We start from the raw sequence: 22,860 nt of genomic DNA, 5'->3' as shown, positions 1-22,860 counted from the left end.
AAAATTTCACGTCTTTACTGGCAACTTGAGATCCCAGTTATTCAAAATGGCGCCAAATATTTTAAAATCCGCTGACAAATAAAATACCTTGCTCGACTGCTTAGTAGCCACTCCTTCAACATGGCGTCGACAACAACAAGGCTTCCCCCTTGGTTACTGCTTTCAAAAGAAGATATCGTAAAATCAAGCGAATGGAAAGACTTGACCTCAGAACTTTTCGATGCAGTACAACAGCAGCTCACGGAAAGCCATGTTTCTTACTTTTCCGATCTCACCGATTCGGAGAAAATCATGTTTCTTGACCGTGCAGCAAAGCTCGTTCGCGATGGGTCTTCCTACCGAAATCTGACAGGAAAGGTTTCAAGAGTTCTTGATCAAAATCTTAACGAGGAAGTAACACAAAAAGTTGTCGATCCATCAAATAAACAGACAAAGACAGAACTTCTTCTACAAGAGGCCTCCAGTGCATCCATTCAGTTGTTACAAAGATGGCCAGCTTTGAGAACCAAACTGTTTGCTTGTTTAAACCGTCCTTTACCAAAAGACCTGCGAAAAGCAATATGGAAAATGTTTCTAGCTAACCCGATCGTTCGTCAAGAGTATTTAGAAAAGGCTTTAAGAAACAAACAAGAGACAATTTCCGCGCACGATACAGCAATAAGTCAGAAGTGTCATGCTTTTCTTTCGTTAGAGTCAGCATCACCACGAGAACTTGTATCTCACCCCGCTGTGCTTGCTGTCATGAAATCGGCCCTATCCTACCGACACGTTGTACTGAAACACACATCAGCAATGGCTGATACAGACTATTTGTTAGTATTGCCTTTCCTGAAAGCGCTAGTTGCTGATGACGGTGATAAGCCAGTTGATGCTGAGGAAATTGCAGGCTTTATTGAAGCCTACTTCACCTTTATGGACCGTAGATCCCCCTTAATGAGAGATTCTAGATCCAAGGTATTGACCTCATGCTACTTAATGTAAGACTTTGCATATATTTTTGATCCAGAATTAATAATAATAGTAATAATTATAACAATAAATAATGATCATTTAGATTCATTAACTGAGAGAGTATGTTAAACAGAAAGTTTGAAGACATAATCCACATAATAAAAAAGCTCTTGTCCATTATACCCTTGCCAGCCAAAAGGTGATAAAGGATAAAAACAATTTGTTGAGGGATTTGTATTCATTATGAAAGGTATAACCTTGTGTATCACAAGAGCTATATCAGGCTGTGAGACATGCCAGGCAGAGTATGTTAATGGTGCCCCTGAAAATCGGTCTTAATTAACCATATCAGCTACAATGAAACTTGGCCATAATAATTAGTTGTTTAATTCATCATTATATTCTGCTGCCTTTAGGAATTCTTTTCAGCTCAAAAGCAATATGGAAACAAAATGACTGCAGCTTTGGATGCAAAAGATAAACAGCTTCTTTCCTCTTTACAGAGACTACTTTTACCAGGTGCCGTACCCCTAGCTGCTTAAACTATTATACCAAAGCACTTAGGATTTTATGTATACCCACCATTATGTAATACATTCAAAGCCATAAATCTGGAACTCAAAGAGCCTGCATAAACTGTCCACCAGGTCTATAATAAGTGGGTGTCCTGTGATGAAAGTCTAGACCATCTGCAAATTAAAATTTGTCAATAACTTGCCTTTAACGACAGTTTTTCAGTTTCTAGCTTTGTGCCAACAGTTTAAAATACTTCATTTGCTAATTAATGGTCAATTTCTGTGTGTGCAGATAAGACTGTTCCTTTAGGAGAAAGTTTGGCTGCTCTCCTGCGTTCATATGCAAGATGCGTGTTTGTTGGTGTGTATGATTTAACCTTGATTATGAAGAAATGTTGATTACTTGTATAATGTAATTTGTACAGCTGTGTAATACAACAAAATACTTGTTACATAGCCAATATATTAGGGTAGGTCTTGAGCATTCCTTCTTTCACCTCTCTGTAAAAAACCTAAACTGTTAGGGAACTTATCACATCAGTTATTTGCATTGTGTCACTAGAGTATAAATCCAAGACTATTGACACTATTACTACCAAATTAATAAGCATTTCTGTGCTGGACAGAGAGCTTGACTTTTAAGCATGATATAGTGGTGAGTATCTATAAAGAGATCCATTACTATAATTGAAAATTATTGTAAGGACACAACCAAGTAAATCTCATCTGGAATGATTCAAATCTTTTCTTTTCTAACATGGCAGGTTTTCTGTCTCTTGATGTGGTGTGTTACATTTGGGATCAGTATATACTGAGTATGAAGCTCCCTTCCTTTGACTGCATTGCCACTTTCTCTACTGCCTTGCTTATGCTGCTAAGAGATCAAATATTAAAATGCAGAAATGTAAGTGCCAATTATTCCATCGATTGTGTATGTAGATTAAGGGAACCTGGGCATAGTTAAATAAAATTATATTCTAAGCTAGAGCAGCACTTTAAGGATATTGGCAAGTTCTTATTCTCTTAAATATTAAACACTTAATTACTGGTCCCAAGGGAAACAGTTAATTTTGTTTCCACCGAGTGAAACATTGAGATTCAAGGGAAACAAAATTGACTGTTCCCGAGGGACCAGTCTTTAAGTGATTTGTTATTCAGCTGGAAAATTTTGAGGCTGGAAATTCATTAACCCTCACTGTACTGGCAGCAATTGGTCAACATTCACAGGTCATGAACAGCACACTGTTTACTGTTATCCTCTAACGTCATAAATTGTACAGTGTTGCCTTCTCAGAGATTTTGGCGGGAAACAGTTTCATTGTTAGATGTCATGTGACCTTGTAGTAACCAATGACAGCACGTGCTGTCGGGAAAAAATTTCCAACTTTAACAATACAACGTATTTTGGACACTGATGTCACCAAACATTATCCCAATTCAACTTCTGTAAGGAATGCATTTGGATCCTTAGATGGGCAGGGCAATTTAGCAGCCAATCAACTCTTAATGCCGTGCAGTTGTGCTCAAAGCAAGAGTTGAAACAAAAGGGAATTTTCAAAAGGGGAAGGTTATCCCATCTCCTGATGAAGAACACAACTTAAGCATTTAAGGTTTGTTACTTATATGCAAGTCTTGTAGCTAGTGTTACATTATAAACAATTCACAATATTTATTATATATATAATAATATTCGCCATATTCATTTATCTCTCTCAAGGCTAAAGAAGTTGAGGAAATGTTACTCGCTGAGAGCAAAAATTTGACAATAAGAGATTTTCAAACTGTGGTAAGTGAATCAGTACTTCTTTTCATGTGCTGTCGCGATGGACCCAATGAAATCGGAAGCCTTAAAGAGCGTACATTTCCCTTACTTGGCCTATGCAACGGTGTTTTCAACGCTCAGTATATTTTTTGTATCATTTTGGAGTACTTTTTTTGTGAAAATGGAAACACTGCTCAGTGTGTGTGCGCATATGTTACGCGTTTGCGCAGTTCGTTAATGACAAAAATAAAGTAGATACCATCAAAACATAATAAATACTATTTTCTGGCCTCCGCAGACTGAATTGTAAAACTAATAAGCGATAAAATCGATCTAACTGGTCGGTGTAAACGCCGTTGCATGGACACAAGGGAATTGCTCGCTCTTGCTGAAACCAATGAAATGTCCCCATCTGCTTGCCCGTAAAACATAGTTGTTTTCGCCACATTTTCAGCCAGTTACTAATAATTAAAAGAAAGAAAATTGCAATTTGCGTCCTTTTAGTTAGGGTTTGCTACTAGTCGTCTTACAGGCTATTCTGCTTAAGTTACCAGGTTGATTTTGTCTGAGGCGTTTGATCTTTTTTTCGGATTTTCTCATCCCATCCCCACAAATTTTGTTTTTCCATTAGGCTTAGGCCAAACGTCGAACTTTTCATGGGACGAACTAAACCCTAATTTGGTTTAAACCTAAATTAAGTTAAGATCGTCTGTTGGGTCAGACGTCGAACCTCGGACAGCTTCGGACGCGTCGAACCAGTCAACTGAATCAGACCAAAAAGGTCCAAAAAGCAATTTTAGCCTGCCAGTAATAAATTTTCTCCCCAAGGAGGCTAAATGTACGTTATCATAAAAATTTATAATGTATTAGTTTAGTTCGTCGCGCGTGAAGACCAACGTCACGGAGACGATCTGCAGACGTTCTGTCTGTCTGAAGCAGACGGATAGAACGTGTTGGACGATCCAAACTCATTCAGACGAACTTAACTGAGCCCGACGTCGAACTTTTCATGAACTTATTAACTCACTTCGACGTTTTGCCTAGGGCTTCTTTTAAAACCTATCAAAACTTGAGGGAAATACCTGTGACTAACGTGAACTGCCGTAGCTCCAAGTAGACTCATCTGGTTTTAATCTTGCTCCTGACTGGATTCTTTAGATTGATCGCCATTTTATGGAAGATTGGAAAAGACAAATCACCGAAGAAGTTCACGGTTCCGAATTACCGCTGGTGGATCCAGTGGCAAGTACGTCGTATTCAATTTGCCCCATTTTGTCTTATCTTGTTTTAAGATTTTAATCCTTGTGATTTATCCTCAATTAACTCCCATTTTGTTTCTTTTTGTAATAGCGGTTGGTAGGTCGGCGGAGCCGTGGTCTATGTGGTTTCGTGCAGAGCCTCCTAGCCGACAACGTGTCGAAGATCGGCGGCAGACTCGCGAAGAACGAGAAGAAGAAAGAAGAAGGAAACTCGCAGAGCAGCGAAGAGAAGAAGCCCGGAAGAGAAGAGAAGAAGAAGAACAGATGCGGCACCGAGAACAAGAGATGAGACGGGAATTTGAGACGGAGAAGAAACGGGAGAAGGGACAATTAGTGGCACTGGAGAGAGAACTGGAACGTGAGCGTAATGAACGAGCTTCAGTTGAGAAGGAAAAGGATGACGAGATAGTGCGACTGCAAGCCGAACTTGCAAGATTGGGTGGGACATCGGCCCCATCTCCCAGGGGTATGTCTTCATCCGCTGCACCGTCGGTTAACACTCCGCATCCTAGCGAGCCCAGCCCTGAACCCTCAAGAAGTTCACACCAAGAGGCGGAGGACCTGGTACGGTCGTTAATTGGGGGAACACTTCGCAGCTTGGATCTGGGTGAGAACTGGTACCTAGTAATATAAATGAGTGTTTCTTAGTGTTCCTGAAACCATTGTTGGTCGCTTTTGTGTCGTTGTGTTGTGGTGTTGGTATTGTTCAGTGTCAATCTTGTACCTCGAGTTTACCTCGAGTCTTCGTCCCTTACTGCGCATGCTGGCTTGACGAGACGCTGTTTCCCGACCGCTGGTCAAGGGGAACGAAGACGCTGGGTACGAGGGTGGTTCAATGTCTTTTCAATCTTTTGTGTTACGTCATTTGGTGATCTCACCCACCCACAACACTAAATACTCTTTAGAAACTATTTGGAGTCTTTTGGTGTAATTGAGGACATTGAAAGCTTTTCTCAATTAGGAAATTATCAGTTCTGTGCCCGACAAGTTTAGTTTTAGTTTTGCCATTGATCTTGGTCAGCTACTCATCAAAGGAGGCTGAGCGCAGGGTGGGGTGGGTGGAAATTCAAATGCGTGTGAAACCCTGCTGTATATGCTGCCCTAGATTGCTCTCCCCCTCTTCGTGTATGCGTCCTGGTGTATACCACTTTGAACTGGATTGTAAGCTCTTACGATGAATTTGTTGCAGTGGCCCACGGCACTGAAGAACAACGGACAAATCTTGACGTCGTTACAAGAGAAGCTTTGGATAGAAATTCTCTTCAGTACAGAGAAGCCGAGAGAGAGCTGTTTGGTCGGGAACTTGAAGCTGAAGAATGGGACAGAATGAAGGAAGAGGAACGGTCGGAGAAGACAAATGAGCTCATGAAGAGACTAAAAGACAAGAGAAAACTGCGATTAAACGCGGCGGCGGTACAGTAAATGTAGAGAAAATGCGGTCAATGTTAGACGAAACCAGGAGCTTCCGCTCAACTAATTATCAAAAATTCACAGCGAAACATTTTTTTAGAAGCTTAAATTTGAATGATAAACGATAAGTTTCATTACCTTCAAATCTGATTAGGCAATGAAATTAGAGGCAGAAATGAGAATTGTGGTCGTGCAAGCTGGATTTGTTCTTGGTAGTGCTATAGCGAGTTTAAATCCCAGACCAGGCTTGGAAATAGCCAACTTGTTTGCCTCCGGCCAGTTGGGATTCTTAACTTGAATTATTTGTTTCATTTCAAATTAAAACGCCCCATAAGCAGGGGGAGAGAACAATTAAGTTTAAGTTTTTTTGTCGTAAACCATGATCAGTAGTAAAGCTGACGCAAGGTATTTCATTCGCTAAATGTTTCAATCTCTTCAAGCTTAAGTACTGTACAGAATATAAGTTTTCCTGCAATAGCACGACCTGTTTCACTAGGCTTGGCTCATGCACTCTGCAACATTTCGTACGACATTATACGCGCAACGCATCGTCGCCGTTATACATTACGGTGGGCGACTTTTTTGGTCAGCAGTTTCCACTTGTACGAGAAAATTTAATTGGCTGGAGATTAAAAGTTACAGGCATGTTGCAGATAGTAGACAGAGGAGATATTTTTTTGCGCGCGAAGTTGAACGAGAAGTGCAAGAAGTTGCGCACAGCAGTCTGAGAGTTAGACACGTGCAGCGGTGCTGCAATTTGACCATAGCGCGCAAGTTCAATACCATTGGTCTTTATTCTTTCTTGTAAAGGATAAACCATCCGTTCGGTTCATATAGAGAGATTTTTGCTTTAAAGAACAAGTCTAAAAATGCTTACAAACACTTACTAAAGAAAAAACGTTTGCCGAAAAGGCTGTGTCAGTGTCAATTATTTTTAATACATACGTTTGCACGCATTTTAAACAATATTTTACTTTTCACCTGGTAAAACAAGTCGTCGGTGATTTACGTACGTGAAAAACCAACAATAAAAATATTCGTTTCGAATGAAAACCTGATTTTTCCACTGTAAACAGTGTATAAATTGTTGGCAGCATGAATTTGTATATACAGAAACGTACAATTTTAGCGCTACAAAAATGGTTAGTCTTTCCAAGAAATTTCAGATTCAATTCGATTTTAATTAACATTGAATTTTCTATTGGCAACTTTCATCGCTTGAAGACGATCTGCTTCCCCTAGTTGGGTAAGGCATCGTTCGGTGCATGCGCAGTGACTGGTAAGTACGCTGGCCATATCCGGGGCTCGTCGGGGATGTCGGTGACATTGTCATTGTTGGAGACATTGGATTAGGTCCCACGTGATTCATCATTTGGGGCATCATTGGAATGTATCCCCCTGGTGGGGAGGGGTTGGGGAGGTTTCTTGGTACGTGAGACAAAGGAGCTCCTCTGTTCTCATATGGACCTACAAAATAAAGGCAAACAATTATAAACTAAGTTATCCACAAAACTAGTCTGCGTTCATAGTACTTCAAAGATGAAGAATACTTCAGCTGATGACATCCGTCGTAAGGTAGGAGAAGAGGAAAGCTGAGATGACCCTTGGACTACTTTAACTTTTTTTGATTCAATTTTTCTGTTTTTCTGTTTTTGTTTTTATGTCAATATTTAGTTGCTAATTTTCTGTATTTTATTAATTCAAAAACTTCCAGTTTCTTGGCTATGGATGACATGTGGATGACGTGTACGTTGAATTGTTGTTGTTGTTGTCTCTCGATTCTCTCCGATAACCTCTCCAAAGAGAAAGCCTTTATGTAGCATTTGCGTCCGGCTTTTATATAGAAATATCAATTTTTCAGGTTACAGCCTTTCATTTTACTCTGTTACTAGCAGCTGACCGATAAATGAGCCCGCGCTCACCCGCAAGGAGGAAAACCGAAGCTAAGTGAGTGAGCGGCAGAAATACAGTCTACGAATAAAAAATACAAAACAAAACAAAACACCTCACCAACCAGCAAATAAAAACAAACGTAGACCTAAAAGGTCTATTAAGGAAGTTAGCAGTTTTTATCGAAGAACTCTAAATGAAGGAAATGTACGAGCATTCCCAGTACCTTGATAAGTGAATGCCGGGTTCATTGCAGGCGTCATTGGTCGAGGGGCCTGGGGTCTCGATAATTGTACATCGTTTCTCTGAGGCATCATATCTCCATGTAATCTGGCACGTGCTGTCGCGGCTATTTCTCCCTGATCAAGTTGTTTCATGACCTCCATTACGCTGTGTTGTAACGAAAGAAAAAGATGTCGATAGAAAAGTTTCGGTTTTTGTTTTTCATGATTACGTGTCATGGTAGAGAGGTTCATTATCAATTAAGAACCAGTCATAAAGCGTTGAACATGGTTAAGGTTTCAATCTAATCTAAAGTAAATAAAATTAGCTGCCTTGGCGAGTTTGCAATTCGGCCTCGTAACTAGCTTCAATAATTCGGCAATTGCCTCGTCTCAGTTTTACAGTTAGGTGGCACACCCCCAGACCCCACCTGGCTGTTCCCCGGCGTGGCTTCTCCGTTTACAGCTAGTGTCTTGACTGCACTTAAAGTCTAGCACTTAAAGTCTAGCTACGACCCTCCTTTTGTAAATATTTAAGTAAACACCCTTAGACTAGGGAGGTAAAGCAAAGGCGTTTTTGAGAGATGCACGTTAACAGGAAGTGAGGACGTTTCCCTTTTAACATGCCTTAACGCTATAAAATTTGTACTGCTTAGTTTTTTTACACTCCAGAGACGATTTAACTGAAAATTTGGGGAAAACCACTGCTCAGAAATGTAAAAGATCCTCTTCCGATTGACTTACGTCGCTCAAAAACGCCTTTGCTCAAGTTCCCTACTATCTTGTCAAAACGGTCCCGTCAGAGTTTTTGTCAAGACTAAGAATGAGGAATTTTTCTTTACAGCAAATTAGGACACGTACCAGTCATCTGGATCACAATCCCGAAATCCTTTGGCAAATGGATTGCTGGCAATCTTGAGTTGTGTGATCTAAAACAAAATTGTCAGCACTACTCTGATTACATTGCAAACTTCGTTACTCCCAGCACCAGGTATAGAGAAAATTAAGACATATCTGTGTTCTCACAGGGAAAAAACCTATGGTGATGATATTTTCTTCTGCATTTTACAAAAGGACATTATTTTGAAATCTTGAACTTTAAAATTTTTTTGAGCCAAAGGGCTAAACTACAGCGCTATCCCTCAAGTAACCGGCCAGCCCAGTGATATCTTGGGCGTTAAAGAAAAGGGAATTAAAAAGAATGATCTGCATGTTTTAGCCCCAAAGTGCCAATTTAGCCGTGCAGGACAAAATCTGATTGAGTCTCTGATTTCGACACAATTTGAGCAAGAACAGCCCCATCAAATGCCTATTCCAGCCCACGCTGAGACTCATTTCAGCTCAGCCCGTGGGTCCAAATAAGCCATAGGTAACTATATGGACTGTAATAACCCTCATTGTGAGCTAAATTAGACCAAAATATTTACGTTTTTTCTCGCCAAAAACGGCTACATTTTTAGGGCAAAAACAGATCGGAATAATTTACAGTGTTGTGAAGGCAAATCCCCTCTTTCGAAATGGCCCAGTTAATAACTCAATTCTATACTTGGTTTTAAGCCATAAAAAAGGAGTCACAGTCGTGATGATACGCACGGTCAAACAGTAGATTACATTAGCTCTGTTTAGTTGCTTCCAATAAAAGTGGAGGAAACGGGAAAACGAGGCCTTCTGCGAAAATTAGCTCAAGCGACTTCACCCACGGAATTGGGACTAACAACTCGAAATAATATTGGCTTTTATTTATACTATTATTTTGGCCCTAGCACTATGATTGCCGCAGAATTTGTAACAACTGATACGTTTCCATTAGGATCACTGCTGAGCCACTTAGCGTTTACAGTATTTGGCCAGCGCGAGGAAGGACAGACGAACTACTTTATGTGAAGGACCACTTAAAATCGCTAGGGTCAAGTGTTTATCTATCTGGCTAAAATGACATCACATGCAGAACATGTTATTGTTAAAAATAATGACACTGTTTCACGGAAGGGGTGTTAAGAAAATTGCAAATTCAGCTAAGACTTGAAGGTAAAAATTAGTATAAGCGAAAAAACAACAACAACAACAAAGCAACAAAAAAATGACAACTGAGCAGCAGCAAAAAGATCAGAAACATGGACATCGGACTGTGTATTTTCAAACTTTTTAAATGTATAGAAAAATGTCCAAGTTCCGTGTTTGTGAATTTCAGTCAAGAGCGATATTTTGCCGAGCCTACTTCGCAAACACTTTAAACCTTCTATACAAATGATCTAGACAATGCGTAGGCCGGTTGAAACGCTGGCAATATTTAGCCTGCGTAGGATAGCGGTTTTGTCGGGAGCACTACTGACACTACTGAGCGGTGAAGCCGCGCGAAAAAATTTAAAAAAACCTTCTCTCTGCTCCCGCCCCAATCTCCTCGCGGTTTCTCTGCCGTCGTCCGCGTTTACAGTCGACTCTCTCTTAACGGACACCTCTGTAAAACGGACACTTAGAGTTGGTCCCTGCCTTTCTTTACTCCCTTTATTTGACTCTCTATAAGACGGACACCTTGTACCGCCACCGAAATGATCCCCACCATCGAAATGATCTCTGCCACCGAAATGACCCCCAATCACCACCGAAATGATCCCCACCACCGAAATGATACCTATTCGCAATCGAAATGATCCCGTCTTAAATTTTCGGAACCTTGGCTTAAATGGACTTGGGACTTTGCTACCTATTCTAAATTCTTCGTTTATTCATGCAAACACGATTCTAAACAGAGGAAAATAGAGGAAGCAATTAGACTGATAACAGTTCTATACACTGATTAAGAAGATTAATTTTCTTGCAAAAATATAAAAAGAAATTCGAAGAAATAGAAGACATAAGTGAAATGCATCTTTTGAACAAGTATGTCTAGTGTTAAACCAAAAAAAAAAAAAACAATTTACTGCAAAATAAAGTGCGGTAAAAAGGTAAATTACACACCGTAAAAAAGATGCAATATAAATAAATAAATAAAAAGCACGCTCTTAATTGTTGTCCAGTTTTTGTAATCCTCTTAATTCCATTCCCGATTTTCCGGGGATCATTTCGGTAGTGACCGCCGGTATCATTTCGGTGGTGGGGATCATTTCGGTGGTGATTGGGAGTCATTTCGGTGGCGGAGATCATTTCGATGGTGGGGATCATTTCGGTGGCGGTACACACCTCTCTAAGACGTACACTTAGTGCCGGTCCCAAAGGTGTCCGTCTTAGAGAGAGTTGACTGTATCACCAAAACCGCCATGCTACGCAGGCTAGCAATATTTTGCCCGAAGATCACCCAACAGTGCTCGTTTTAGCCAAAGTCCAATGCATTTTTAGTTTTTGATCTTCCGCGAAGGGAAGGCTACAGTTATGAAAAATATTTCCAAAACTACATTAAAATGTTATGTACTTTAGATATCTCAATTAAAATACTGAAAACGTCAAAACCACATGGATATGGGCGGTAAATTTGACCGAATAAATAACTCTTGTACTTTTGTATACCAAGCTAAAAATCAGAGAAATCCACAAGTATATGGTTAACAGGGTTAAAAAAGAATGTATAATTACGTAATTACCTCAATCTATTGACGGATTAACCTTTTCCATTGTATAATTACGAATTTTTTTTCTCCGGAGAAAGAATGTTATATTTAATAAAATTGTCTATAGATGAAATATGCGCTATTTTATAAACGGAATATATCTAATGACTTTTACTACTTTAAAAATGTATTTTGTTACTAAAGGTCTTTATTTTGAACTCTGTGTAAACGGGGAAATTTCAGAAATTTAAACCCTACGGGAGGTAAAGGATTAAAAATCGTTTAGTCATCAAATAACATCAGGTTGCGGTTTTGCTTACTGAGTACCGCGTTCTGCCCTTAGGCACTGTTAAGAGTTCTCTTGGCACTTGACAAAGATCAACTGTATAAAGCCCTTAAGCTTATAAAAATGAAACAAAAACTCCATCCTTATTACTTAGTCTTGTGTAATATGACTTTGCACAGGAATTCAGATATTCTCAAGTGATAATTGAATTATCACATAACGAAGCGCCAAGAGCTTTAGATGACGTAGTTTGTTTTCTGCTTTTCTGACGTAAGTGGAGGTTCGAAAAATCAGTAATGATATTCTGCAAAATCTGATCGTCCATCTGGATATTTTATTTTAACAATGAAACCTAAAAATCTTGGAAAGCCAGAAAACGCGGCCATTTGCAAAACTGAACTTTTTGTTACCGAAAGTACCGCTCATTTCTTTGCAAAAAGGCGTAATGTCTTGACCCAAGTTCTGTTTTTAGCAAAAAATTCCACCCCACACTGAGATTTTAGCCATCAAATATAACTTAATTTTACCTAGTATTACTTTAATATAATTGGCTTCCTTTTACAAATGACCTGTTTATAGGCTTTAAAAACAGTTGTTGGCGACCCACGGGTACCGCATGTGGATATTGACCTCAGGTCCTTCTAGAACGAGAGGAACGAGTTTTGTGCAGTGAAGGCAATGAGGCAATTTTTCTAGACATGCTTAATAAGATAATACATATGGATCGTTGCCAGTTAAATTAGTCTGATTCGCCTTGATATAAGTCGTTTGTTTTTTAATTGACTGTAGTGTCTTGCCTTTGCTTCGAAGATAGTTCTAGAGACTCTGGGTTTGTGAAGGTGCTGGGTGTCAAGCGCAAAAAAATTAAAAACACTTTGTGAACATTTAAGAATTTTTCTAGACCTGCCGAATGAAACGATTGGTGACCGACATTGGTATAATAATCATTGAATTTTATGTGGCACAAAAAGCTGTGGAGCAAAGGTTACCCTGCTAGCAGGATCGCTTCGATCTTTCCTAGATAAGTCAGGAAAGAAGAAGTGAAAGACATGGAAAAAAAGAAAGAAGAGACGAAAGAGGAAGCTCCGGCACCCTCTTCCCGACTTATCTAGGAAGACCGAAGGAGACTGTTCGCAGGGTAGGCAAAGGTATAATATAGTGTGGACAATCACGAGGAAGCGATGCCTTCAAAATTGTTTTTAATTTTATAAGAGGTTACACTTGATTGACTTGCCAATTTTTCTTTTTTCTATGACACTTTCACTTCCACTTTCAATCTTCCAACTTACGAGTAGTATTAGTAGTGAGTAATTGAAATGTTCGAAGGCAGAATAGCTCCTCTTGAAGTTCGGGTAGTTAGAAAGCCTTTTTAACGCGCAAATGTTGTTTCGATGGTTTTAAACATTCTTTGGTAAGTTCGTAGACAAAAATTATACCTGCAAAGTTAATTAGCCTTCCCTCGTGATCATACTCACGTCTGATTTTCTTTTTAATTAAACATCAAATTGCAAGTCTTACGTAAGAATGATACTTTTTGATGATGGTAAATGAAAGACAACACCTGAATTTTATGGGCTCTCTAAAAAAAACGTTTGGCTCTATGGTTTTCTAACATTTTTTCCTTAATTCGTCGACAAACATTGTACCAAGCCCGCCCTCGCCATCATACCCAGCTATGATTATTTTTCCTTTTTTCTAAGTAGACGTGTCATCTAATTTTTAATTAAACATCACATTGCAAGTCTAATATAAAAAGACACTTTTTGATTGATGGCAAATGAAACACAACGCCTTAATTTCATGGGCCCATTAGGAAAAAAAGGCTTGGCTAAAATTCACTGTCTTTGAATGACCATATCACGGCCTTCTTCTATACAAATTTTTTCCCAAGAACGATCCTTTGAAAATTTCTGTGGGCCAAAATTTGGTCTACATAGACAAATTTTTTATCCTTCTCTCTGCGTGACCGTTCTTAACAGAAACATCACCTTATTTTGAAACAAACACACGACCGGACCAGCACCACTGGTCCGGCAAAATCAGTCGTTTCGGCCCTTCTATCTCTGACTGCTTAATAGAGGTGGCCGCTTAGTATAGAGGTTTTGGTTCCCATTCTTTTCTACAATTCGCCATTTGCACGCTGATCTCCCATAACACAAATTGTCTGCCCCCCTCCCCACCCCCAATTTTGCATTTCTTTTGTTTTTCATTTCCCCTGGGTATTACAGCCGCCCCAAGAGAAATTGAAAACAATGCTTATGCGAAATTTTGGGGAGCAAACAAGGTGCAGCTGGGAGAAGTGCAATTGGCGATTTTGATTACTGGCCGCTTAATTGAGGTTCAACTGTATATTCACTAGTACATACCATATGATTCTGATAAGCAGTAACAGCCATAAACTGCGTTTCAGTGAAAATGAACGTGCGCAGATGGTCTCTGTTCATTTCATAAAGACTCGTCCTGGAATTGCCTTTCCCTGATTCGTCCAAAATCACGTGGAATCGAGGCTGGTACTTGTGCATTGAGTTTAAGATAATCTGCAAGACAAATAATGCGAGGCCCTAACTATACTCACTGCAGAGATATATCTCCTCTATGTGGGGTGATTCCTATTCTGCTTAAAGTTTGGCGAAAGGCGGTTCACTGGAAGACTATCAAGCGGTTTGTACTGCTGAGATGTTTCAAGAGGAATATTTGATTTAAAAAAAAGGCTCGCTGTAAAACGGCGCTTTTCAGACAAAATAAAAAAGTTAGGAACTTGTGGCATGAGCTGAAAGATTACGCGGAGAAATGCTAATTGGTTTAATTTTGCAATCAGTCTTCTTCCACATTTTTCTGACCCCCACCCGGAATTAAAGTTACTGATGGTCTTCGCGTGGTGGCCATCTTGTGTGGTAAACAGTTCAATTTAACAAGAGAGGCATGATCCCTGGTTAATACGATAATCCTCGGTCATTTCGCTCCAAAGGAGATAAAAAACAAAACCGGAAAATTTAGCTCATCTTCAAGAAAATAAATCCGTATTTGATTGACTGTTTTGTATCAAAGTGTGAGGGAAAGTGCATATTAATAATTGCCAACAATTCAGTGGTTTGTCCAAAACTCACGTCTTCAAAGAGATAATTTGGGCTTGAGCATCAAACTCAGTTATTTGTTTTAAGAAATGAGAAAGGAAACGCCTACATCCAAATACTGCCTACTGAGAGAGTTAACTTGACCTTAAAGGGCTGTAAGATTTAACTCAAAGGACTCCATGTTGGAACCAAGGATTAATCTAATTTTCATGATTAGTCTACTGCGGTTTGAAAGAATTACCGCATGTTGTTGACTCAAAAGTAAACAAAGGATTTCCTGAAAAAGCAGCTGCAGTCTTATGAGGCGTAAAATGCGTCCGGTTTGAAAAAAGTAATCGGCTCCTGACGCTGTAAAAGCCCTCTTTAACGGAAATCAAGAGGACATTATGGAAATTCCTCATTCAGAGGATTTCTCGTATAAAAGTAAGATTAAAAAAATTTGGTTTCAGGCCATCACTTCTTGCTTTCTTATTCCTACTTTTTTTGCCTCTTTTGTGAGAAAACCTTATGCAAATTATATAAGCTTATGCCGACTGATAGATATAAGGTCGAATAAGGTGTCTCAACAATAGACCTGTGATCTTTAGCTTGTAAGTTCTGTTTCCCCAATTCAGGTCATGTGATCGGCTACTCTAAAGAACTGTTTCTTTCAAATTTTGTCTAATTCAAGTGCATATCTGCGCATATTTTTTAAAAAGACAAAGGGACAAGTTGCCCTGGGACGCCTATTGGGAAAACAAATACAGACAAGCTAAAGAGGTCTATTGTAAACGCAGAGTATATTTTGGTCAATATTTACTTTAGTTCATTACGATTTCGAGATTTGGCGAATTCTGGAAAGTGTTATTTTCAAACTGGCCTGGACTAATATGTAAGCATAAAGGCTGCTGAGTAACCTGCACTCTCTACCGAGAACTATCAGAAAATTAAGAAGCAACGGTGTTTGCTACCATTAAATTTCCCCCTTTTAACACAGCATAAAAGGTAAAAGACTGATAAAAAATGTTTGTTTCTTCTAACTTATTTCTTTAAATTAAATTATGATTGACAACATACATGCCCATTGTCGTCCATCAGGTTGTTTGTGAGTTTAAGTTTGTCAAAAGAAACGATTTGTTTCATCCATTGCTGTCCAGTACAGGGAGAGTCGGGATGAATGTGTACTCTCCCGGGTACACTGGAGTCTGCTTTACCCGCTACCAGCCATTTGGAACTGTGGAACGCGTATCTATAACGTTTGTCATCCACTGGGACAAAGTCCATCATAAGAATGTACTTGGACGAGGGATCCAAACCTTGCAGGCGCACCTGGAACGTTGGAAACATGCGCCTAACGGGATTTAAAAGAATTAACATAATCAACCACCTCTTTAGGCTCAGCCTCCAGCGAGGCGTGGGTGTCTGGATGCACCCGTAGTACTCCCCAGCCGATGGGTGGGGAATACCGTGGGCGCATCGAGGTATTAATAACTGAGACTGATTATCTTATTCTTTTATTAGACCTAGAGTAGTCAGTATAATAGTTACATCGTCTATCATGGAAGTTTTAAAAAAATGGTTAACTTTTAGCATTCCAGTTTTTCCAGTGAAAAATGTTTGAGCATCACAATTCAAATGTAGCAATAAGTAATGCATGAAAAACGTACTCAAAACCTTTGGTCAAGCTTGGGTAAGATGAAAGAAATATAGCCACATTTTGGTTTTTGGTCACATAAAAAAGCTCACTGGAACAATCAACGACTAAAGTATAAGAACTCTGCTAGAAAACGCTTTGTTAAGAGAGTCATTTCAGTTCGATAAGAACTTGCACCCCAGAAATCTGCCGACAGGAATTGTAGTTCTCGATAGTGTTCTCTGCTACTACGAGATGCACCAATTACAATCCCAACTGGAGAGATTAAACGCCCAGTTCGAGTCAGTATTGGTGCACCGCTGGCACGGCTCTTCGCAGTATCACGCCAACACGGAAGGGCAACCCCCACGTAGACTGTTCACAGTCCCCTATTTTTTCGTGAGATCGTTTAGATGTACCACGTCTTACCGTCACTTTTCAAGAACAGTCTAACCCCCACGAGAATCGACCACGTTTTTGATATTCACACCAACTATAACATGTTTAAACTAGGTTTTAAAAAAGTGAAAAACAGTAATGAAAAACTAGTACACCGCCTTTTTACACAGAATTCAAATTGACTTTTACATGTTACATAATTGCACTACATTTGCCATCGATAAAACTACAGCAAGCAGCATTTCACAAGAAAACAAATTAAAACAATGTTTAACTCTTCAGCTTTTAGTTTTAAACATGTTTAAGCTTTGGTGTTAATGAGGCTTTAGAATTGAGAATGTTTGCAGTTGAAATGTTTGCATGTTAGTACAGTTAATAAGATTCCTAAATGAATGTGAATTTTTTCTCGCCCGTTTAACTTCACCTTATTTGACTCTTTTGTTCCGACTTACAAAACAAAGATGTTCCAAATCTACAGAGTAACATACTATTATATGTTACTACAGAGAATGAGAGATTTATAATGATTTCATCCACTGATTCGAACATGTACCACAGGGCTGAAAGTACTCCTTTCATTTCTTTTTTACGGGATTGCACTCACAATCTCAGGACTGCAGGTACTGCTTTCATTATTTTTTTTAAGATTTCACCCGCAATCTCAAAAGCCTGAACTACCTTTTTCAGAAAAACAAAACCAACCACAGGAAAGCACTGCTTAATTAGTTTCATTATAACAATTAGACTTCAGAATTTCATCTGCAAAGTAAAGATTTAGAGCCACCTTGTACAGCATAATGAACAGTACAACAGGAGAACGCTGCTTTTAGCTGTCATTTAAGTGGCCATACTCTAAAGTTTGAAACATCAAGTACATCATCATAGAGAAACACCACAGGAAATTACTACAAAGTAGCTTTGATTCCAATGGTCATACTTACACGCACTAAAGCAGCTCAAAGCCAGAACCTATACTAATACTTGACGTCATAAGAATTGAATAGGTTGATATCAACAATGGCATCGAGATCTTTTTTTTTCTGAGACAAAAGTTATTATGACCTCGTTCAAGAGCTCAGTAACGTAGTATTGCTTGAATGATTTTGACCTTTCAGGACAGTCAAAGAAATTAGTTCGTACCCAGGATCGAGGATTGACTTTTCGGTAAATGAATAAATATAAGGTCAAAAATACTTGCTTTTCCGTTTTTTGTTGAGATCTTTTCCTGCTGGTGTAGTAAATTATGATGGTACTACTTAACACACTCCCAACTCAGTTTGAGTTTTGCGACACAAAAACGAGTCTTCGCGTGGTATTATGTGTGAGTTTGCAGACAACAATGGAAATTAAGATATTTTACACAATTCTTAAGATATTTCAATCAACCGAAGAAATTTTAATCAATCTCTAGTGCTCCAAAGACAGTTCGGAGTTGCGATTGTTTTTGTGTTTCGATAAAATACTGGGCAGGCGTGTTAATGAGCTTCTTAATAGACCTTCCATGTGGCAGTATTTGTCTTTAGGCTCTCTGTGATATGGAATTTCATATGATTTTTGATCCCAGAGTACTGATGAAATCGGAGGTAGGAGGGTAAAATGTTTTGCCTGATTTATAGCTTCTTGCTACACGCAACATTGAAAGAAGTGTCTATACTTCTATGTTTGCGCCTTGAAAGTCTTAAACCACGCGTACATTATCTTTAAGATTTTGGTTTCCTGTTTATGCTTCACAAACAAGAAGCAAATGAATCCAGATAACTAATTTCCCTGCGGTTGTAACCTGGATAAGACTTCAGAGACGGAAAAATCACGGAAACTTTAATTTGATATGTGTTCAAAGAAAACCACACATCTTTTCGATCCATTGATTAAAAAAAAAATAAAACCATTGAGATAACCATATAAACATGGTCAATTTTGTATAATGTTGAACAGATCAATCAAACCAGGCTTCCACTCCAGGTAAAAGTGACCAAAGTCAAAAGTGAAAAATCTAAATTTCATGTCGCAAAATAAGAAAAAAGGACTCTGCCAAAGTGCCGCTTAAGAAGTTTTCTGTTAGAGTCACAATACGGATCTTTACATGAAGGACTAAGGGATTAACAGAGTAAGAGTAAGGAGGTCTAAAACTAAATTGAGATCAGTCTAGTCAGAGAGAGCAAATGCAGCCCAAACGAAAAAAAACGGACTACAGACCTTCCAGCTTTGGTTACGATCATCTCGGTACCTAGAGCATGAAATTCGTCCCACAAGCTTTTCATCTCTAGATCTACTCTTGCGTTTATAAGCCCAGCACACAATGGCCTTACATTGGCTTGCGAGCAAGAAGATTGGGTCGTTGGGGGACTTGAATTTGGAGAGTGAACATTGTCACCGGAGTCATCCGAATCGTCAGGCATCAGCGGGTTATCTGCTCTCCTCAAAGGCGTTCTTTTACCCGTTCCTGCGTTCATGAGGCGTTCTGTGAAAAAGAAATCACAAATCACAGACGATGATGAAGGGTACAACCGCAGGGGAACGCAAATGCCAAGTGGTGGAACTCATTGATTGATGGAGAATGATATGGACTTAAGGCAATGACACCAGGGTTACAAGCCAGCAGCTCTCGCGCGCGCGCGTTAAACGTACACTTCTACCTTCCATTTCACGCATCAGAACCTGGGAGTTCCAGTGATAGCTGGGATTCTGCTGGAAAAACGCAAAGTCTGCCAGTTGTGCTCTATCGATCAAGTGCGCAATGGAAAAAGCGTTTGCTTTGGGAGAAAGAAATCCAGAACTGTCCATAACACGCACTAAGAGCTGATAAAAGGTCGAGATGGGGCTCCTCAGATCCGATTTGAACCGTCTGAAATCTAATTTGAGCCGTCTGCTGTGAGCTCTATCATGGCTTTCCCTAAACCCTATGGCGAACTAACCCCGTCATTTATTTATACGTGCTGTAAAATCGTGCCAACAAATGGAATATATCCTCTGACCATTAATTAGTTAATTGACGGCATACTGGCACATTGGCGTATAGGATTTTTCAGAGACTCAAATATGTATGTACTAACCTTGACAGGAGATTTCTCACGACAAAGCAAAAACAGTACGCACAACTATAACCTGGGCTTATCTTGGATTAGACCTTTACAATTGCGGATCAGTAGGTTTACACTCTTGTCGCGGCCATCAGGTTCGGCTTTTTGAGTGGTTTGTTGAACGAAATGCTGTTAATGCATTTGCGGTATTAAGAGGCACTGTTTTATTATTCACTTGAGGTCTTAACCTCATTCTTAGATCCTTGCCTGTCACAGTAGGGGCCAGATGTCTTTTTAATCAGCCGCTTTCTGTCAGTCAGCTTGTTGTAAACCAGGTGCAAATGACGTCCTGTAGATGAAATCCGTTTTCCTCAACAATATTATCACACTTAACGCGACAAAGTACCGAGTAATCCGTCAGTTTTCGAGTAGAATTTTTTTTTTGCGCCCTTGGGCCAAAAGCTCGCAAACAGTGGATCCAAAGCAACTATCCAAAAAACGTTCAGGGAATTTGTGTCGTTTCCTCCTTAATAACTCGGAGTACAGCAAGTATCAAATTTTGGCAGAGGAATGTACAGAAAAACGCACCTGACTGATCGCTTAAAAAAGAAACTGATGTTTTTTCAATAAAGCTTTCTTTAAAAAAAAACCAATGCAATGATTAATTTTGGCAAAAATGTATACATGAAAGTTGACTACTCATGAAAAGTTCAATGGACCTCTTATTCTTCAAATCTAATACTGTCTAAATTTCAATCATTTGCAGCTATTTACGGGGCAATGTGACTCTCACACTACATTCCATTGCTAGGGCTATTCAAATTAAAGCTTTTGAAAAGTCCCGCTAACATTTACTCTCCTTTTATTAATATTGTGCAAAAATGATTTCTCCTTGAGCGAAGCTCCTTCTGTTCAATAATACGACACTTTTTGAACAAGAAATGGTAAAGCCTCATCGATCATCGCAGCCCGGGAGTCTTTTTGACCTCAACCCTAGGGCTGAGACGCTTAACGCACGATATTATAAAAATCTGTCAGCAAAAATATCAGTGAAATCTCAACAACGTTTCAGTCAATGATGATTGTTTTTGAAAGAAAGAAGACTGAAATATCCAGTTCTTAAGCGATCACAATGACTGATAGTTGCACCTTTTAACTCATCGGGTTTTACTCGTGAACGTAGTGGTGCACGCAGAAACTCACAAGTACTGAAGTAAATCTTCTACGTCGAAGGAGACATTAGTTGAATTCTTTCATTTGAGTTCATTTCCTATTCAGGTCATTAATTCTTGTGAGTTCATGGCCGGTAAGTTGATCGGGTACTAGATAGATAGGTAAAAGTGTTTGGAAAACGTCACTACTCATTCTCCAGTTTTACAGACGCGTGACATCAACTGCCACTTCTGGGTAGAAATATTGGTTGAAGCTATAGAAAGAAAGAAATGTAGCGGCAGTGCTTCTCGTAGTGCTGTACTCTGCAACGATAATATAAACCTGTGTCAAGGTTAACTCTGTCCAGGCACTCTATGGACTTTACTTGGAGGGTGTCGTGAGTCACTGAGGACCTTCTCAGGCAAGATCCATTTAATTAAAAGATATCGTTTTTATTTTATTGTAGGTTTTGCTGTTGGTGGTGTTGACAACAAATCATATCATACAGCTTGTGAGACTGGCAAGACGATTCGGTAAAACGAGCCATGACGGTGCGAATTAGGGCCGGCAAATCTTCGTTGACATACAGTTGAGACTGTGAGGACAATGTGAGGATGTCTCATTGATATTCCGATCGCCTTTTCCTCCCATCACCCCCCCCCCCCCCCGCCCCAACTCCTCATCCACTCCCTCCGGCCAGAGAGTCACCACTTTGATGCATGATTCTCCGGCGAAACCTCATCATCGGTATTTGCAATTTTATCAATGGTAACTGTTACTTTATCACTATGGAAATATCAAACACGGTTTAGAAACTCCTCTTAAAATTCGATATCGATTTTGCATCTGTTCGCCTAAAGTTTTCATTGGGTTAGTGGAAAAATAATTTCACATAATTCGACGCCTGTCACCTTGGTGGCGGACCCGCCGAATAGTTTGGCCTTTTATTCTAAATGCAAGTAATAAAAACGAAACATTATCCTGGCAAAGCCAGAAATAAGGGCATTTGTCAGTAAAGGTGCCCTAAGGGTAACATTTCTACCCACATGGACGAAAGGACACAAAGAGATGTTTACCTCAGCCGGGCGAAAAAAACAAACAATTTACCCCATGTGGCGTTATACAGAGTCGATGGGCTTAAAACATGCCACATATGTGTACATACATACATGCATACATACATACATACATGTTTTATTTATTTGGAGTCTTATACAATAAATAGTATATCAACTATTTCCAAATAACTAATGAAACAACAAAAAATTCCTAACCATAATGTTGATACTTGATTTCTGGGGGGAGGGGGGGTACTTCCTATAATGACCTATACTGGAAGGCTCCGCCAGAAAGGGGTACCTTTTTCAGGTTTCAGGTGGTAGGGATTTCACGTATAAAAAAGGGTAGGGAAATCTGTCATTTCGGTCGGGAAAAAGACCTAAAAGGACTAACAGACACATTTTATGACTGTGGAAAAGGTTCTGGTTTGGGGATTTCTTTCACATTTTAAGGACAGTGCATTTACAGCAGTTAAAGGGGCTGCATAAGTCAAAGCTAGGTATGTGAAAGACTACTATTTGTCAATAAAAAGTTTACGAAAGGCGTTACTTTTCTGTCAAAAAATGGTGTGGACCAAAAAATGGACCTTATGGCAGATCCTCCCGTACAAAACTTTGATGAGTCCCCCCCCCTCCCGGGACTTGATTCCAATGTTCCGGTTGTATTTAACATTTGTTGTAAGAACAAATGTAAAGAAATTTACTA

At 39.4% G+C, this 22,860-nt stretch overlaps 2 protein-coding genes across 4 annotated transcripts; one reads left to right on the top strand and one right to left on the bottom strand.

Moving 5' to 3' along the window:
• Window positions 1-105: 105 nt before the first annotated feature.
• LOC140951527 (uncharacterized) lies at window positions 106-6,633 on the top strand. 2 transcript variants are annotated; one of them, XM_073400790.1, is made up of 8 exons: window positions 106-954; window positions 1,368-1,470; window positions 1,759-1,827; window positions 2,231-2,370; window positions 3,184-3,252; window positions 4,387-4,474; window positions 4,579-5,094; window positions 5,677-6,633. In XM_073400790.1, exons 1-8 carry the CDS (start codon window positions 121-123, stop codon window positions 5,907-5,909), a joined length of 2,052 nt encoding a protein of 683 aa, XP_073256891.1. In that variant the 5' UTR covers window positions 106-120; the 3' UTR covers window positions 5,910-6,633. The 2 variants fall into 2 exon arrangements, with proteins under 2 accessions (XP_073256891.1, XP_073256892.1); XM_073400791.1 differs by lacking the exon at window positions 1,759-1,827.
• Window positions 6,634-6,815: 182 nt separating this feature from the next.
• On the bottom strand, window positions 6,816-20,584 carry LOC140951529 (T-box transcription factor TBX10-like). Of its 2 annotated transcripts, none has more exons than XM_073400794.1 (7): window positions 19,978-20,584; window positions 19,121-19,385; window positions 15,970-16,243; window positions 14,206-14,376; window positions 8,870-8,937; window positions 8,014-8,177; window positions 6,816-7,364 (listed from the first exon to the last, which is right to left on the bottom strand). In XM_073400794.1, the coding sequence occupies exons 2-7, from the start codon at window positions 19,375-19,377 to the stop codon at window positions 7,096-7,098; spliced, it is 1,203 nt and encodes a 400-aa protein (XP_073256895.1). In that variant the 5' UTR covers window positions 19,378-19,385; window positions 19,978-20,584; the 3' UTR covers window positions 6,816-7,095. The 2 variants fall into 2 exon arrangements, with proteins under 2 accessions (XP_073256895.1, XP_073256894.1); XM_073400793.1 differs by lacking the exon at window positions 19,978-20,584 and adding an exon at window positions 19,561-19,954.
• Between the last annotated feature and the right edge of the window lie 2,276 nt (window positions 20,585-22,860).

This window comes from Porites lutea, chromosome 11 (genome assembly GCF_958299795.1).
Source record: "Porites lutea chromosome 11, jaPorLute2.1, whole genome shotgun sequence".
NCBI lineage: Eukaryota > Metazoa > Cnidaria > Anthozoa > Scleractinia > Poritidae > Porites > Porites lutea.
The sequence above is the reverse complement of the archived record's forward strand: the minus strand, read 5'-3'. Positions and strand labels throughout refer to the sequence as shown.

Coding starts and splice junctions, on each gene's coding strand:
- LOC140951527 (XM_073400790.1), top strand. CDS start 121: ATGGCGTCGACAACAACAAGGCTTCCCCCTTGGTTACTGCTTTCAAAA. Junction 1,828..2,230: donor TGCAAGATGCGTGTTTGTTG/GTGTGTATGATT, acceptor CTAACATGGCAG/GTTTTCTGTCTCTTGATGTG. Junction 3,253..4,386: donor TAAGAGATTTTCAAACTGTG/GTAAGTGAATCA, acceptor TGGATTCTTTAG/ATTGATCGCCATTTTATGGA.
- LOC140951529 (XM_073400793.1), bottom strand. CDS start 19,708: ATGGACAGTTCTGGATTTCTTTCTCCCAAAGCAAACGCTTTTTCCATT. Junction 16,244..19,120: donor ATCGTAACCAAAGCTGGAAG/GTCTGTAGTCCG, acceptor AAATCCCGTTAG/GCGCATGTTTCCAACGTTCC. Junction 8,938..14,205: donor CTGCTTATCAGAATCATATG/GTATGTACTAGT, acceptor ATTTTGTTTTAG/ATCACACAACTCAAGATTGC.